We start from the raw sequence: 18699 nt of genomic DNA on the forward strand, positions 1-18699 counted from the left end.
AGTTGGCATGCTGTATTTCCACAGAGGAAGTGTCAGAGACCCTCCTGTGCATTATTCTCCAACACAGGTGTCCGCCGATGAAAAGCATCTGTCTGACTTCCAGATGGAAGACAGAGGAGTTGGAAAGATGCAGGTAGAAAAAAAAAAATGGGGAGAGAAAGCAGCTGGGAAAAGGTAGATGACAAAAGAGGAACCCATGGGTGCATAAATAAGGTGGAACAACAGATCAGTGTTTATCTAAAAAAAAAAAAATGTTGAGAAAGAACAAAACCCTATTTGGAATTTAGAGCATTCCTGGAAGTGCAAGTGCAACATCCTCAAAGATCAATCTTTGGACCAGCCAGGCTTTTCTCCACTTTTGCCAAGATGCAAAATCACTCAGAAGGGGTTTCCTAGAAGGAGAAAATAACTTGAAAAATCTGTTAGTAGTTTCTATAATAAAACCATTAAACCAAGGAAAAATCCTCTGGGATCATCCTGTCTCTTGTCTGTCTCAATGGGTGATCTTGGAGCCAAGGTGTAGGGCAGCTGGCCCAAGGAGTGAAATTTTCGCCCAGGGGCACTGAAGATGGCAGTGCCCCCAGCTTCCATGCCTGCCACCTGTAAGGCTGGCAGAGGTGGCTCCTACCTCACAGGAGTCCCCCTTCCACCCATGCAGCCCAGCCCCTCCTTTCCTCTGGGATTTGTAACCCTCAATAGCCCTCTCTCTCTTGCTGCTTTTCTGTGTATGTGTGTTTGTTGTTGTTCAGCTTAATAGGAAGGAGGAGAAAACTTACTTAGTTCTTCAAGAAATTGCCCTGAAAACAAAGAGAAATAGGTGACTGGTGGAAGATGACTAGCTCCTTCTCTACACCCTCCCTGTTCAGATCCACAAGGACCCACCCTTCCCTTTTTACCAACAGACTGGATTCTCTGAGAAGCCTGCAGTTGGCCCTGGGGACAAAGGAAGGAAATCCCTGCATCTAGAGCCCTGGTTCATCTTTCCATTTCCCATTCTGGACCGACTCGATCCCCCACAGTTCAGTGGTCCTGTTTATCACCCCACCACTGCACCTGCTAGTCTTCGATGTAGCCAGTTGTAGCAGATGATCAAGGCAGCCAGGGGTCCAAGAACTGGCACGATTACAAACAGGGTTATCTTCCAGCAGGGCACCCTCAGAAAGTGGGGATCTGAATTGTCCACCGAAAACAAACAGGATTAACCACTCTCCTATGCCCCGCACACCCCTCTCCATAATGTACTGGGTTTCTTGAGACACATAAATCTCAAAATTTTTCATGTTTATCAACTTGAACAACATTCTAGTGGGGCTTGGTGTCCTCACTTTTCCTCCGAGAAGCCTTCCCTGATTAATCATGTACAGTTCTTTCTGTACGAATAACACCACCATAAGAGTTCAGTTGGTTATATACCTCTACTTTGTTATCCAGTTAATTCATGTATATGTATCATCCCCAACTAAACATCAAGTATTTGTTCAAAGGATCTGTTTATCTCCCCTTTGTATTTCCTGAGAAGAGAAATTGTGTACACAATTGTAATCCCTATAGAGTGAATTAACAGGTGAAGTGGTTAGTACACTGGAACACAAGTGTGGTATACATATTTACCATTATCCTAGATGCAGGTGACTTAATTCAGAGAAAAAGAGTGGGAGAAGACCAACCGGGAACCAGGGATCTTTACTTCCCCAGGTGACTGGAACCAGTGAAATAGCTGACCTGGGAGGACCAGGTACCCCAGCACTTACCAAAAGTCCTGTGAAGATTCTCTGAAAGGAACAAATGGAAAGAGATTTAGAAGGCATTCAAAAGTGATACTTTTTCCTGAGTCTTTGTTTTTTAAATCACTTAAAATTGTTTCTAGCTGGCACTATGTAATAGGAGGCAAACTAGGATTTTGTCTATCCTGGCTCAGCAGGGAAGATAATTGAAATTTTCTACCATTCTGAGTTGCTTTGGTATTTTAAAATAGTAAATTTCCTGCCTGAAGGAAACTCATAGTATTGGGACAGAGGCAAAAGTGTTCCAAGAAAATGACCATTTTTGTCATCCCCAAAACCAAAAGGGAGGGATTGAGGAGGGAAAATGCCTGGAACTCACCTATCTCTGCTTGAAGTTTTCCTAAAATAGAAAAAGGCAACATTTTTAGTTCTTGCTCTGGCACAAGTTGGGCCCTCACATACCCAGTGCCCTGGGCCTTTGTGCAAGCTCTGCCTAGCTCAGGAGCACCCTTTGGATGGAAAGAGCACCGGATTTGGAGCCATGAGTTCAGGTTGTTTTCCTAGCTATTTATTGTTTGGATTAAATACTGGGATAAGGAATGTGGAGAACCTTAGGTGGAGAGCAAAGCGGCAAATCAACAAGGTTTTATTATCTTCCCCACCCCTCTTTGCTCCTTTTCTTGGTTTTTCTCAGTTTTCATTGCCACTTCACCCTGCTGGAGTGTCACTTTGTAAATGTAAAGCCACTTCCCATTTGAACAAGGAAGTGAGGAACTAAACATTTAGTTGAACAGCTACGTTTGACTGGCTCTTTTCTAGGCACTTTACATAACATTGTCCCCTTTAATCCTCCCTTACCATTTAGGAGGGAGGATGTGACTTGTACTTGGTGGGACAACTGAGCTGGGATTCAAACCCAGGCTGCATAATTCATTGATCAGGTTCTTTCTGCTCAGCACGTGGAATGAAGGCCTTCTTTATGTGGGATGAATTCAAGGGAAGAAAAGAGCCCCTATTTTTGATGCCACCAATGTCCCCTCTCCCCCTCACTTCAAGCCCTCCTTGCTGCTTCATCCTCTTAGGAGTGGGAGGGGCAAGAAGAATTCAGGGTCCTGGCGCGCTTTGGCTTTGAGAACATTTCAAAGCCAAAGGGGTGGGGTGGGGGTGGGGGATAAGGCCAGAATGGAAGCTTTGGGCACATAAGAGGAGCCTTCATTGAGAGCTAAACACAGAGTTTTTAGTGAATGAAAAAGGAGGAACTGGTGAATACCTAGTATGTGGTAAGGATTTTTACTCAGTATTTTTATTTAACCCCCTAATAGCCTAGACCTGTCTGACTCTGAAGCTTACTCCCCCAGGTATGTGAATATGCTCCACATGGTGCTAGGGCCAGAAGATGGGGCTTAGGCCTGAGCTCTGCTACTTACAAGCTGTCAGGTTGAGTAAATCAGGGAACCACTCCAGGCCTCAGTTGCCTTCTCTGTGAAATGGTGCTATTATATGTCACCCTACCTCCTAGGCAGATGCAAGGTCCTATTTTTACACAAAAGCATTCTGTACTGTGTAAAACCTGTCATGGAATTCGAAACCAAGAAGTCATTAAAAATAAATGTTAGCTGATCAAGCTCTAAGAGGCCAGCTCATTTCAGGGATGGGCCCCAAGCTGTCCCCACCAGCCTGTACCTCTCAGTCTACGCTGCAGGCAGAGGAAGAGCAGGCCTGCGGCCAGCTGTAGGAGTAACGCAGGAAGGACTGCCATGGCAACCAGCACTCCAGGACTGATCCAGTAGAAGGGATCTGAAAGCAGAAGTGCATGGCCCAGTGCTGCATGCCTACCCCCCCCACCCCAGTACAGTGCCCACAGTGAGATAAATCAAGTTGAATAAAGGAATATCACCAAGATTCAAAGAAGATGGCACAGAATTGATACCTGGGCTTAGTCCTGAAGGAAAAGAGGGTTTCTAAGAAGGGCTGGAGGTTAGAACAACAGCATTCAAAGTTTCATATTGGGCTAGTCTTGGAGAGTTTTGAGAACAAGCTAAGGGACTTGCAGCTAATTGTTAAGGCTAAGGGAGTACACTGACATTCCAAGCTGAGGAGTGATAAGACCTGGTTACTGAGTACAGAAGGAGGGGATGCCCCAGGGAAGTCAGGAAAGAGGGCGTGGTAATAGTAACAGTAAAAACAGAAGCCTGAACTAGGGCAGTGGTGAAGGGGGAGGAAGTCAAGGGGTCTGTGAACTTAAAGAAGAAAAAAAACTTTTAGTAACATTTAATCTGAAATTAAGTGTTTCTTTCAATTATAAACAACATACTACAATAATATGAACAAGAACCAGAAATATTTTCATAGCACATTGAGTTATAGAAATCTCAAAATATCACCTATGTTCATCATCACTTTGAAATTGCACTAATTATCAGAGCCATCTCATATCTTGATATTTTAATATTTTGGTAGCTATTTTAGTACAAATGTGTTTTATTTTACATATTTAAGACATCCTACTGTGAAGGGTCCATCATCACAGTCTGCCAAAAGGGTACAAGGTACACACAAGGGTTAAGAACCTCTTTTCTGGAGCTTTTGAGAAAGGAAGATCCACAGAATTTAGTAACTGAGCATATGTGGAGTGGGATGGGTAATGAGAGAGACGGTTCAGACCTCCAGTCCCTACCTTCTTCCCATTCTAGAGTCTGCTCAGCAGTGCCCCCAGCTCTGTCTGTCTAGTCTAAATGTGCCATGCTGCAGTCCAGACTTTCTCATCTTGCTCTCTAGGGGGCTGGATAAAATACTGCCATCAAAGTTAAGAATTAAATCACAGCAAGCAACATTAAAAGGGTCAGGAGGGCTCTGGCCAGGTAGCTGAGTTGGTTAGAGCATTGTCTGGATACAACAAGGTTGTGGGTTTGATCTCTGATCAGGAAACACAAGAAACAACTAACAAATCAATGGTTTTTTTCTCTTTTTTGTCTTCTCCTCTAAAATCAATAATAAGAAAAGCTCATTTAAGAAATAATAAATGGGTCAGGTAGTTTTCTTAAATATAAATACAAGCATAGAAGAAAATGCAGCAAAGTCTATTTTCAAGTTGTTATCTGAAGTTACCTGTAATGGCATAGTTAGCAAGCATATACATTATTAGTTCTTTTTTTGCACAACTTTTTTGTCTATGGCCATACCGCACTGAATGTGCCCAATACAGATAATGTGCTATGGTGTTGCACACTTGAAACCTGTATAATTTTATTAACCAATGTCATCCCAATAAATTGTTTTAAAAAAGGGTAAAGCAGAGAAAAGAATATGTTAAAAATTATAACCACAACACTATTACCACATTTTTTTTCATTAACAAAAATTTCTTAATATCATGAATATCCAGTCTGTGTTCAAATTTTTCTGATTGTTTCACAAGTATTTTTACATTTTATATTTTTATAATTGGTTTGAGTTGAATTCAAACAAGGTCCACAGTTGGTGTTTTCCCTGTGGTGTTTCCCATGGTCTACATATTGCATTGTACCAAGTCAAGTCTCCTTCTGTATGTATGTATGTATGTATGTATGTATGTTTTAAGTGGTTATATTTTTTTTATTAATTAAATTTATTTATTTTTTTGAATTGATTATGCTGTTACAGTTGTTCTATTCCCCCCTCCATTTCCCTCCACCCTGCCCCCCCAACCCCACCATTACCCCCCTTTAGTTTATGTCCATGTGTCTCAAGTCCTTTAGGTTCTATATTTCCCAAACTATTCTTGCCCCCCCATCTATTTTCTATCTACTGTCTATGCTACCTGTTTTCTGTACCTTCTCCCCCCCTCTCCTCCTCCCATTCCCCTGTTGCTAACCCTCCTTGAGATCTTCATTTCTGTTTCCACTCCTGCTCTAGCTGTCCTTTTAGTTTGCTTTCGTTTTAGGTGTGGTTGTTAATAACTGTGGGTTTGTTGTCCTTTCACTGTTCATGTTTCTTTATCTTCTTTTTCTTAGATAAGTCCCTTTAACATTTCATATAATAAGGGCTTGGTGATGATGAACTCCTTGAATTTGGTCTTATCTGAGAAGCACCTTATCTGTCCTTCCGTTCTAAATGAAAGTTTTGCTGGGTAGAGCAATCTTGGTTGTAGGTTTTTAGATTTCATGACTTGGAATATTTCTTTCCAGCCCCTTCTTGCCTGTAAGGTCTCTTTTGAGAAATCTGCTGACAGCCTGATGGGGACTCCTTTGTAGGTGACTGTCCCCTTAGCTCTTGCTGCTTCCAGGATTCTTTCCTTCATTTTAATTTTGGCTAATGTAATTATAATATGCCTTGGTGTGTTTCTTCTTGAGTCCAACTTTTTTGGTACTCTCTGGGCTTCTTGGATTTCTTGGAAGTCTATTTCCTTTGCCAGATTGGGGAAATTTTCTTTTATTATTTGTTCAAATAGTTTTTCCACTGGTGGTTGTGTCTTTCCCCCTTCTGGTACCCCTATAATTCGGATATTGGAGCGTTTAAAGATGTCCTGGAGGTTCCTAAGACTCTCCTCATTTCTTTGAATTCTTGCTCCTTGACTCTTTTCTGCTTGTCCATTATTAGCTTTCTTCTGGACCCTTGCATTGATTTGAGTCCCAGTTTCCTTTTCATCTCTATGGGATTCCTGTGGAATTCCATTCATTTCCCTTAATTTAGCCTCCATATGTTTCTCTAATTTGTGGCTGTAATCCACCAAATCTGTGAGAAAGGTGATGACCAGTGTTTTAAACTGTGCATCTGAGAGTTTTGCTATTTCTTCGTCATTTAGATTTATCTCTGGGGCTTTGAGTTCTGCCTGCGACATTTTTGGTCTGTTCTGGCCCTTTAAGTGGGACAAGCGGCGCCTTGGAGTCCCAGGTCGCTGGGTTGTGACGCTGTATGTGGGGGTGTGGTCAGAGCGGGAAATGGCCGCCGCCGCCGCCGCCGCCGCTCGCCGCCGCCGCCGCCGCGCGCCGCCGCTGGCTGGTCCAACCGCTTACTCCCTCACTCGCGCGCAACCTGGCAACCACAGTCAATTCGTTGCCACCGCCTCCCCACTGTGTCGCTCCCCCCGGTGGGCTGCTCGGCGGCTCACCAGGTCCAATCCTGGGTTTGGAACCCGCGTAACTGGATTGGCGCGCCGATTCCGCGCCGGTCCGACCGAGCCCTCCTTTGTAAGTCCTCACCGGACACTGGTTTCGCACCTTACCGGTCAGACTGAAGAATTTGTTGTTAGCGGACTTTATATCATTTTTTAAAATCCTTATCCAAGGCCCTGACTGGTATAGCTCAGTGGATTGAGCACGGGCATGTGAACCACACAATCGCGGTTCGATTCCCAGTCAGGGCACATGCCTGGGTTGCAGGCTAGTTCCTAGCAGGGGGCACATTGATATTTCTCTCCTTCCTTTCTTCTTTTAAGATAAATAAAATATTTTTTAAAAATCCTTACCCAAGGATATTTCCATTGATTTTAGGGAGTGAGAAAGGAGGAATGGAAGAGAAACATCAATGTGAGAGAGAAACATTGATTAGCTAGCTCCCATACAAGCCCTAACCAGGGATCAAACCTGCATCTTAGGCATGTGTCTTAATCAGGGATCGAACACACAAACTGGGTATGTGCCTCGATCAAAATTAAACCTGCAACCCTTTGGTGAATGAGACTATGATCCAACCAACTGAGCTACCTAGCTAGGGTTCTCGCCATTTTTTTAATGTCATTTATTGATTTTAGGGAGAGAGAAATATCAGTTTGTTGTTGCACTTATTCATGTATTCACCAGTTGATTATTGCATGTGCCCTGAACAGAGATTGAATCCCGCAACCTTGGTGTATCAGAAGGATATTCCAACCAGTTGAGCTACCCAGCCAGGGCTCTTCCTGTCACCATTTAACTCATCCCTTTACTCTCTCCTACCTGCCTCCACCCCAGTAAAGTATTCTTATATTTGAGTGATACGCACTTAAGGATTTAGCAATGAAATGATAATGCTGCCTAGGATTTTCCTCAGTAATTCAGTTGGGGAGGGTGGTAGGTAATAAGAGGGATCAGGTAAAACAATTTATTTTTTGGTCATAACTGCTGCAGGCAGTGATGGGTACTGGGAAGCTCATTATTGCTATTTTCTCCACCTCTGTATATGTTTTAAAGTTTCATAATGAAGAATTTAAAGAAAGGATTAGAGAAAACTATTAATAAAATCACAAAAAAAGAAAAAATAAGGTCAGAGAGACAACAAAACTCTTTCGTGAAGGAGGGGAGGTAATGACATCTGAAACTTGCAATAGTACAGTTATTGCATTTTAGTCCTAAATTTGCCTCAGTTTTCTGGCTTCCCAGGCTAGGTGGTCCATTGTTTACTTGTGAAACGCTCTTTTTATAGGCTCTTGGGCATGCAGACTATGAGATGGGAGGAGAAGAGCTGAAATATGGAAACCAATCCAAAGGAAAAATTTCTCCCCTGAGGTAAAGTTTTTACATTACTTTTTTTTTTTTTGGTGTGCTGGGGGTGGGGGTGTCCTGGGGGGCAGTTACTGAACTAGGAATTTATTGAACAGGAGGGGGGAAAATCTGCAAACTAGAGAGGTCTTCAGTATTATACTTCTTTGCAGGTAAAAATCCACGCCCTCCTCCCCTCTAGAAAAAATTGCTGTATGAAGAACATTCTGTGACACACAAAGCTATTCATATCCCTGCAGTCTATCTCTAGAAATAGTGCTTTGTTATCCTGCATACAATGCCATCATCTGGTCCCAGCCTGTAGCAGTCAGCTTCGAGATACAAAACTGACCTATTGTCTGATGTTTTGCCACAGGTGGGGAGGAGGGAAAGGAGAGAAAGGGAAACAACTGAGGCTTGGGCCCTCAGAACATTTTTGTCCTTCAATTAGATAGCAATTAACTTTCACCCTGGCTGGTAGTTCAGTTGGTTAGAGCTTCATACAAATATCCAAAGTTGTGGGTTTGATCTTAGGTCAGTACACATACAAGAATTGACCAGTCAATGTATAAACAAGTGGATTATCAAATCAATGTTTTTTTTTTCTCTATCTTCCTCTCTCTCTTAAAGTTAATAAATAAATTTTTAAAAAATAATAATTAACTTTGAAAACTCCCCTTTCACCCACTTCACCTTGTCCATAACTTAACCATCCTGGGAGAAAACAAACAAACAAAAATAAATTGCAAAGTCATCCATCACACAAAACATACTGAAAATGAAACTCTGGATAAATGGAGTAGTGGGAGTAAAATCTATAGGTGATATATATATATATAATTCAGATATTTGTTTTACCTGTTTATTCAGTTCAACTATGTTTACCAAGAATATATTTTTCAATAATGTTTCTCATCTAACAAACACATCAACTTTGGAATTCACTGTAATAGGATTTGGTCAATTTGACTCTTCACGAATAATCCTCTCGTTTATAACAAGTAAACAAGGACATATTCCAAAGCGAAAAAATCCATTTGCAAACTTTGACTAACATTCAGGTTATTCATATTTCCCTCTAATAGCACACACTAATCAGGAATTGATTATTTTGGATTTTGTTGCTTCCATTTATCACTTTTTTCTATTTTTCTTTGTGTTTCTTTAAAATATTTAAAAGATTTTTTCTTTATATGTACCCACAAATGTACATTTATATACATTTTATATGTGTGGATAAATACGATCATAAGATAATTATGGTCTTTTCTTTTATGATCTTTGATTGGACCACACCCCATTTTCTTCTCCTTTCTTTCCCTAAAGTGAACTACGTTAACTTTCTTATGGATCTCTCCTCATATTTTTCTCTGAGATATACATAACATATCCACAAACATAAGGTTTTGTTTTTGTTCCCTATATTTGTAGCTTGCTCTTGTCACTCAACAATACCTTGTGGAATGCCATCTGTTATAGACCTAAAACAATCTTTTTAACAGCTGCATAATATTCTCAGTATGGATAAGAACATTTATTCAGTCACTTCCCTACTTGTGGTCATTGACTTTCATCCTGGGGTCCTCTTCCATTTTGAATAATAACAGCATACATCTGTGAGTACATAAATGCTTCTGTTCTGATGTACATATTTCTATGAAATTGACTCCCAGGAGAGAGATGTTTGGGTTGAAGAAGCTCATATCAAGTAAGAGAATGATTAAAATCTCAGAAGGAGGTCTTGGTCACCCAACAAATGATACCCAGTAGTATATATGGCACTACTTACCTTCCACTTTCAATTCCATTGCTGCCTCCTCTTGATAAGAATGATCTCGGAAAAAGCAGGTAAAACCTCCTTCATCTGAGAACCTTACATTCCTGATCCTGAGGGTCACTTTCCCCTCACCAATACTGTCTTTCAGCAACTCCGTCCGGCCCCGATATTCAGGTGCTTGATCTCCATCCTGATCCTTGCCATTTCGGTAGAGATGAACCACCCGAGAGAAGGGGGGCCGGTACCATCCCACCTCCATGCCTGTAGCATTCCTTCCAGGAGATAATTGACATGGCAATTCCGCTTCATGCCCCACCAGAGCCCAGATGGGATACCCTGGTCCTATTACTCTGAACTGTCCTGTCCAAGACACCAAAGAAAAGAAACTGAGCATCAGCATGAACATTGACAAGCCTGTCATGGGAAGGACTGATTCATAGCAGGAAAAGAAGAAGATACTCAGTTTTTAAATTTGAATACATATTTTAAATGGTATTCTAGAACAAGAAAAGAGCTTAATATTTCTTCTTGAATATTTATATAAATAAAAGATCTCTAGTTATAGAGCTATAAAGAGTGCCCTGAACAGAACATTCTAGCATGTGGTCACCTTGACAGTTGCTGCTTACCTCTCTGCCAACTGTGTCTGTCCCTGTTCTTCAACCCAGCCTTTAGGTCCCACTTTGAACCATGGTCTAGTTTCTAACAGTTTAATTCTTCATGGGCCTCCCTGTTTGGACTTGGCCAAATTGATCCCTACTCTCTGCTAGAGGTTTTACTTTTGTCATTCTTCCACTGGTGCCTCTCCACCACTTCTCAGGCCTCTGTCCTTGCTCCCAACCTATTTCCAAATTATTCTCCACTGGACCTTGCACCCTGGCTGTCGCTCCATTTCCTTCTTTTTTTCTTCTGTACCTCCAGCCCTCGCTACAGCTCCTGGACCCCACCCCGTACACACTCCCAGTCTCATCTGACATGGAATGTGTCTCAGATTCAGGGCTACTAGAAGATGAGGCTAGTTTCCCTATTTGCCTGCAAATGTTCCCTTGGGGAGGAGTGCAGGGACTGGGCCTCATCTGTCAGGGGCTCTCTGAAGTTGGGAATCTGTCCTCTGTTTCTTTTATTTCTCCCCAGCACATGAGCACAGGGTACCTCTCCAAAAACTTATTATGTGGATTATCCTGATCATGTGGAACAGACCTCTCAAATGTGAGAAGATATTATAATCCAAGAAACATCAATTGCAATTTACTATGAGATAGGCATTGCTAAGCATGTTATCTACCACATCTCACTGAACCCTGTCATCAACTCCAAGAAATTGTTATTATATCCCTATTTGGTAGGTGGGAAATCAAAGCTAAAAGATGGGTAAGAATGAGTTCAAGGAGAGCCTGAAGTTAAATTAGGGTTCTGCTCTGAAAGCTATAGGTAACCATGGAAGTTTTCTGTGGAGGGGAACAATGTCAGCACATCTATGTTTCAAAAAGATAATTTGCATGGTAACTTGAGGATGAATTCAAGGAGGTGAGTTTAGGAAAACTAGCCTTTCTGTTCTCAGGGACTCCCAGGGCAGGAATAAAGATCAACCTTACCTGCATCACTAGAAGACAACTGGAGGAGGAGGAGGAGGAGGCAGGGGAGGCAGCTGGGTAGAAAGGAGCTCAAGAAACTTGCCATCTCCACTCTCATTGGGGACACAGACCCCCTGCAGCAGGGTCAAGACAAGCAGAGACCGCGGGGTACATGTTCCCCACTGCTGAAAAAGCCTGAGGAAGGATCTGGGAGGGCAGTGCTCTGGCCTCGCCTCCTCCTGGCATGCTGCAGCTGTGCTCAGAGGAACACTCCCACGTCATCCTTGCCAAGCACTTACACAAAAGGGCTACAGACCTAGGCAATGATCAGGGTTTGCCTTCCCACCCCCTCAGAGCTACAGAGAAGAGGCTGCCTGGTACCGGGCCTTCCTCCCCTACTCCCTCCCAGTGACCCAGCCTTTGAAGGGGCTCCCAGGATCTGACCATTTGGAATCAGGACTCATTGGATTTCAGACTTGTCCAGGTGGTGTGTAAGGCTCCTTCAACCCCTGTCCTCCCAGTATTAGCCAAGGGAGAGGGAACATTGCTGGCCATTAAAAGAGAAAGAACCTTTATTCTTGCTTTCTTCTTTCTACTGCCTCATAACTAACTGCCCAGTCATTCTTCATGTCTACCTTTCCTTTCTCCTAACTTGGACTTCAGGTCTCCTAAGTCCAACTTCCCTTCCTTATGTTCAGATGCATGATGGGTCACGTAGGCTTAGTAGCTTTCTTGCTTCCAAAGAGTGCATTTAGGAAAGTCATGGGTTTGTAGGGAGGAATAAACTTTACCCTCAAGGTTCTTTCAGCTGGGCTAGTAATCAAATCAACGTGAGAAGATTAGCGAGAGAAAAATGACAAGGTTTAATTACATTCACATGTATGGGAACCCTGTATACATGAGAGAGCCAGAGACCCTGTATATGTGACAGGTTCAGGGGCAAAAAGTTAAAATGAGATGTGTATGGCATTCTGAGCTAGGGCTGAGGTAAGGTGTCTCAGGGACTTTAAAGGGTTATGGCAGGATGACAAGAACAGCAAATGTTTAGTAATCAGGAGTTTACCCTGTCATATAGATAGGTAAAAAGGGTTATCTTTGATAATCTGTTATTTTGTACACAACCCCTAATTAAAATACTTCTAGGTAGTTAAGGGGGAGGACAGAAGTTTCTCTTGAGCCCACAGGGTCTTGGTTTGCCTTTAGGTCAAAACAGTCCACACACACTAAAGGCACATCTGGTGGTGATGTAACAGGGAATAAGAACTTTATATTACTGTGGCTTATCATGAAATAGAATTAGAATAAGATGTACTAACAAACTGATAAAAAGAATTTTCTTCCTAAGCATGTCACAAGCACCAGCAGTTCCGGTTCCCGCACATATTCAATACAAGAAATGGCCTTGACCACAACTTCTGTCAATGCAGATCACCCAGCTGCAGGAATCTGGCTGGCACTGACCCACTCCAGTATGCTGGTATTAAAGATTCATATTGGGACCTGCAAGGACACTGCCTGCACGTCCACAGCCTCCTTCCCCCCCCCATCTCTTTGTTCTCCTTGTCCCTCTCCCTCCTTATAAAAACCCCATTGAGATGTTAAAATGGGCTTTGAGATGAGAGTTCATCTTCCATGTTGCTGGTACCTGAATAAAACCACTTTCCTTTACATCAGCTCCTGTCTCTCAAGTATTAGCCTTTGAAATGACAGGCAGCTAGACTCGTGTTTGGTTACAGTGACTCCTCATCCTCTACAAGTTGAACATCAGAAGTTGATGGCCACCTATGCTGAGAGACAAAAGCATAGAAGACTAGCAAGGTCAGCAGCTGTCAGTCAACATAGCCAAAGAGGACAAAGCCAGTAACTAGACATGCCCTTTAGCCTTGGCACCACTCTGATTTCCTCAGTGTCACAGGGGAAAGTGAGATCTGCAATGGAAATAGAATAGGTTTTTTCTCACCTTCTGAGATCAGCTGATTACTAAAGGATGATACCAGAATCAGCACTAAACTTGAAAAATATATTTCCTAATCTTAAAGAAAGACTGTCTCATTAAATAACACAACAGTAATAATATAATGTGTCAGATAGACCATTTAAACCATGCTGTCTAATACAGTAATCACTAGCCACAGTATCCATTTTGAATTAAAATTAAATAACAAAAATTCAGTTCCTTGATTACTCTAGCTGTGTTTAAAATGCTCAGTAGCACATATGACTAGTGATTACCACATTAGACAGCACAAATATAGACCATTTCCATCATCACAAAATATGACACTGGGCAGCCCTGACTGGTGTAGCTCAGTGGATTGAGTGCGGGCTGGTGAATGAAACAACTGCGGTTTAATTCCCAGTCAGGGCACACGCCTGGGTTGTAGGCCAGTTCCCAGCAGGGGACGCACGAAAAGCAACCATACATTGATGTTTCTCTCTCTCTCTCCTTCTCTTGCCCTTTAAAGATAAATAAATAAAATCTTTTAAAAAATTACATTGGGCAATACCATTCAAGGGCTAGGAACATGACTGTATGTAGATTTTTGTCTGAGATGAGCACCAGGGGCTAGAAGAAAAGACTCTAGTCTGCTGGGAGTTGCTTATTTTTTCTCCCTGCAAAGCAGCTAGAGTTTGAGCACATGCAGGTTGGATACTGAAGGTATGAGAATAAAACTCAAGGTCAGGAGGGCTGAGTCAGGAGGAAAGAGGAGCTTCTGTGCACTCCTGAATTCCTCTAAAGTAGAGAAGATTCTCTCCTCCCAGAATTTAAAATGTTCTACAATGCTCTTCTGTGCTGCATGTTCAGGTTTAGGCAGGAGTGTTCTGCACAAGATGCTTTCCTGGGCAGTGTTTGGGGGTTATAGGGTAGAGAAATCATCCAGCACCAGTCCAGTTGTCAAAAGCTGGGTAAGAGATCAGAATGGGAGGGTTGGGTAAGCAGAGAGGGTCAGGAGCTAGATAATCAAAGTCAATTTGGAGAAATCACAGCATCTTTGAAAAGAAAAACAAAAAAACTCAGGCGACTGAACACTTCCACATGCCACCATCCTAAGCTGTTTACGTGTGTTAGTGGCAAGAATGGCACCAGGTATTAGATTGGTAGGGTCATACTGGACCTTGGTTCAGCAACCTCGGTACCTGAGTTCTGGATAGGAAAGAGTTCAGAGCCAAGACTAACTATAAGAAAACATTTATTTAGAAAGTCACAGAGGTAGAATAAGTGAGTGGTAGAAGAAATGGGCTCAGGAAACAAATTACAGAGGCAAAAGAAGGGTCCTTGAGCTTAGAAAAGAGGAGAGTAAAGGTAACACCCAGGGGGCAAGTTGAGTTAGGGGAAAGGCTTGGGCATGCTCCTAAGAGTGAGAGTGCTGGATTGTTCCTCCTAAAAGATTTTAAGGGTGCAGATCTTAGGGGAGGATCTCAGTATAATATTCATCAGCTTTCCAGGTGTGTCCTTTCAGGGGCATGGTCTGCATTGATTGGTGGTACCAAGGTAGGAGGTCATTATTCAGTGCAGCTGGTCCTTATGTCAGTCCTGGCATCACTTGTCTGGTTTTGCTGCTTTTCTGGGCCTGGAGTTGAAACACAATTGAGGCCTAGATGTATTTGTTGTGGGTTCTGACCCACATTAAGCTCCCTGTCCTGGAGCTTACTGCTTAAGGGCTGTTCTCCATCCTCCTTGTTTGTACCTGCTCCAAGGAGGTCTAACCCACATGACTAGCAATATGCCAGTGGTAGAAAAATCAGGGGAGGTCTGTATCACATGACCAGCAATATGAAAGGCAAGGGAGTCTAAACTGCATGACCAGCGATATGCTAAGGGAGGAAAGGTCCTCATTTTCCAGTATTGCCTGTTGCTAGGCACCCTGGGCTTTCCATCCTAAAGACCTTCTATACCTGGCCTATTGTCCTAGCTCTGCTCGTATGTGTCTAACTGCCTACCACACATGTATTAACTCATTTTACCCTTACATCATTAAAACAAATTGCTTTGGCTGGTGTGGCTCAGTAGATTGAATGCTGGCCTGTGACCCAAATGGGTTGCTGGTTCAATTCCCAGTCAGGGCACATACCTGGGTTGCAAGCCAGGCCCCCAGTAGGGGGCTTGTGAGAGGCAACCACACATTGATGTTTCTCTCCCTCTCTTTCTCCTTCCCTTACCGTTTCTTTTAAAATTAATAAAGATTTTTTAAAAAAGAATGCTAGACTGATATCATTCTTGTTTTATGGAAGAGAAAACTGAGGCACAAAAGAAGTCACTTGTTCAAGGTCACACAACTAGGGAGTGGTCGAACTTGATTTGAAGCCAGGCTTTGGAGCTTCTTCTAATGTGCTTTTTTTAAAAAAAAGACTTAATTTGTATTATTTTATTTTTAATATATTTTTCTAATTTTTTTATTTATTTACTTTTAGAGAGAGGGAAAAGGAGGGAAAAAGAGAGGGAGAGAAACATTGGCATGTGAGAGGAACATCAATCAGTTGTCTCTGGAACACACCCTTACTGGGACTGAACCTACAACTTGGGCATGTGCCCTGACTGGGAATTCCCTTTTGCTCTGACAATCGATGCTCAACCAACTGAGCCACACTAGTCAGGGCATATGTATTTTGTTTGTTTGTTAGTTTGTTTTAAGATTTTATTCATTTTTAAAGAGGAAAAAGGAGGGAGGAAGAGAGGGAGAGAAACACCGATATTTGAGAGAAACATTGGTCAATTGCCTCTCGCATGTACCCCAACTGGGCCTGCAACCTAGGCATGTGCACTGACTGGGAATTGAACTGGCAACCCTTTGCTTTGCAGGATGATGCCCAAACAACTGAACCATGCTGATCAGGGCTTCTTCTTTTTTTTTTAACTTGGTGCTTTTCCAGGTACTTGTAATGACTATACCTCTCATGTCTAAAGAGCTCATCTCATTCACCTCCATGCCCTCAACTCAGATCTCTGGAAAGGAGGTGAATACCTGGAGTTAAGGCAAGCGGTTCTTTGGATGACTAATCTTTGGGCAAAGGTGATATAAACAAGGGAAGAGGAGAGGAGCCACCAGAAAGAACTAATTCAGTGGTGTTGTCATTTATAGGAAACCGGGGTGTAGGAACATCCATGTGTTAGGCATGGAGTATGGCATAGCTATGTCTAAGGAGAACTGCTTGTGTGATCAGGGCAGGTTATTTCCTTAGGGTTAAATGTTACTTTGATTTTGTTTAGCATCTCTTGTGGGATTTTGCAAGTGTTTTCAAGTTGTTTCTTATATGCATTGCACTCCTCAGTGATTTTGTTAATCTGCATCTCACCGCATGTTTGATATGTGGTCATGTGTGCAGTCACATACTGTAAACACATAAATGTGCATGTTAGTTAACATGCCATCCCTGTGTGAAACTGTAAGCATTCAATAAATGGTGGCTTACCTAGGTGGCTATCCAATAACTGCATAAGCTTTTCCAGGTACTGCATAAAATATATTTAAACCACAATTAATAGAAACAATATCCTATTGTTATTTATATAACAATGTATAATTCCATATCAATACATAATATAGACCTGTTATATATTTTTTAAGATTTTATTTATTTATCTTTAGAGGGGAAGGGGAGGAGAGAGGGAGAGAAATATCAATGTATGGTCACCTCTCATGAGTCCCCTGCTGGGAACTGGCCTGCAACCCAGGCATGTGCCCTGACTGGACATCGAACCGCAATCACTCTAGTTCGCAGGCCCGCACTCAATCCACTGAGCTATACCAGCCAGGGCCTGTTGTATTTTTTAAAAAATTGGTTATTTATTTGTTTGTACATTTGCTTCTGTTTCAAAAATTTTTAAAGTATATTTCATTGATTATGCCATTACAGTTGTCCCATTTCCCCCCTTCATTCCCTTCCACCCCGCACACCCCCTCCCACGCACATCCCCCCTCCCTTTAGTTCATGTCCATGTGTCATAAGTTCTTTAGCTTTTACATTTCCCACATTACTCTTGCCCTCCCCCTGTCTATTTTCTCCCCTCTGTCTGTGCTACTTATTTTCTGTACCTTCTCTCCCCTTCTCCTACTTCCACTCCCCTGTTGCTAACCCTCCATGTGATCTCCATTTCTATGGTTCTGCTCCTGCTCTAGCTGTCCTCTTAGTTTGCTTTTGTTTTAGGTGTGGTTCTTAATAACTGTGAGTTTGCTGTCCTTTCACTGTTCATCTTTTTTATCTTCTTTTTCTTAGGTAAGTCCCTTCAACATTTCATATAATAAGGGCTTGGTGATGATGAACTCCTTGAACTTGACCTTATCTGAGAAGCACTTTATGTGCCCTTCCATTCTAAATTAAAGCTTTGCTGGATAGAGTAATCATAGATGCAGGTCCTTGCCTTTCATGACTTGGAATACTTCTTTTCAGCCCCTTCTTGCCTGTCAGGTCTCTTTTGAGAAATCAGCTGACAGTCTGATGGGAACTCCTTTGTAGGTGATTGTTACTTATCTCTTGCTGCTTCTAGAATTCTCTCCTTCATTATGATGTACCTTGGTGTGTTCCTCTTTGGGTCCACCTTCCTGGACTTCCTGGAAATCTATTTCCTTTGCCAGATTGGGGAAGTTCTTCTTTATTATTTGTTCAAATAAGGTTTCCACTTGTGACTCTTCCCCTTCCAGTACCCCTATAATTTGAATGTTGGAGTGTTTAAAGATGTCCTGGAGGTTCCTAAGCCTCTCCTCATTTTTTTGAATTCTTGTTTCTTCATTCTTTTCTGTTTGATTGTTTCTTTCTTCCTCTGGTTCACTCCATTGATTTGAGTCCCAGTTTTCTTTCCATAACTATTGGATCCCTGTGCATTTTCCTTCATTTCCCTTAGTGTAGCCTTCATTTTTTCATCTAATTTTTTTACCAAAATCAACCAGTTCTGTGAGCATCATGATCACCAGTGTTTTGAACTGTGCATTTGTTAGGTTAGCTATTTCTCGGTCACTTAAAAGTATTGGCTCTGGGGCTTTGATTTGTTTTTTTGTTTGAGCCATTTTTGGTCAGGTTGTGCATGTTGGGTATGAGGGGAGGAGCCTTAGGTGTTCACCAGGGCGGGGTGACCCAGTCAATGGGGATGATGCTGTATGTGGGGGCGGGGTCAGAGATGGAACAATGTCGCTAGTTCTGCTCTCTCTTGGATTTCAGTACCCTCTGCCTCTTCCCACAAACAAATTGGG

At 42.3% G+C, this 18699-nt stretch overlaps 1 protein-coding gene across 1 annotated transcript; it reads right to left on the bottom strand.

Annotated features, from left to right (window-relative positions):
• Window positions 1–317: 317 nt before the first annotated feature.
• MOG (myelin oligodendrocyte glycoprotein) lies at window positions 318–11701 on the bottom strand. The gene is made up of 8 exons (XM_037167087.2): window positions 11534–11701; window positions 9951–10298; window positions 3408–3521; window positions 2104–2124; window positions 1752–1772; window positions 1054–1170; window positions 777–797; window positions 318–392 (listed from the first exon to the last, which is right to left on the bottom strand). Exons 1-8 carry the CDS (start codon window positions 11628–11630, stop codon window positions 379–381), a joined length of 753 nt encoding a protein of 250 aa, XP_037022982.1. The 5' UTR covers window positions 11631–11701; the 3' UTR covers window positions 318–378.
• Between the last annotated feature and the right edge of the window lie 6998 nt (window positions 11702–18699).

The sequence above is a fragment of the Artibeus jamaicensis genome, unplaced genomic scaffold, assembly GCF_021234435.1.
Source record: "Artibeus jamaicensis isolate MK-2021 breed Jamaican fruit bat unplaced genomic scaffold, CSHL_Jam_final contig_469, whole genome shotgun sequence".
Classification (NCBI taxonomy): domain Eukaryota; kingdom Metazoa; phylum Chordata; class Mammalia; order Chiroptera; family Phyllostomidae; genus Artibeus; species Artibeus jamaicensis.

Bases quoted from the DNA above. Each gene is read 5' to 3' on its own strand.
- MOG (XM_037167087.2), bottom strand. From the start codon at position 11,630: ATGAGAGTGGAGATGGCAAGTTTCTTGAGCTCCTTTCTACCCAGCTGC. The intron at 3,522-9,950 runs GTAAGTAGTGCC...TTCTGCTTTCAG, and splicing joins AATGGAATTGAAAGTGGAAG to ATCCCTTCTACTGGATCAGT. The intron at 2,125-3,407 runs GTACAGGCTGGT...TTTCTATTTTAG, and splicing joins CCTGCAGCGTAGACTGAGAG to GAAAACTTCAAGCAGAGATA.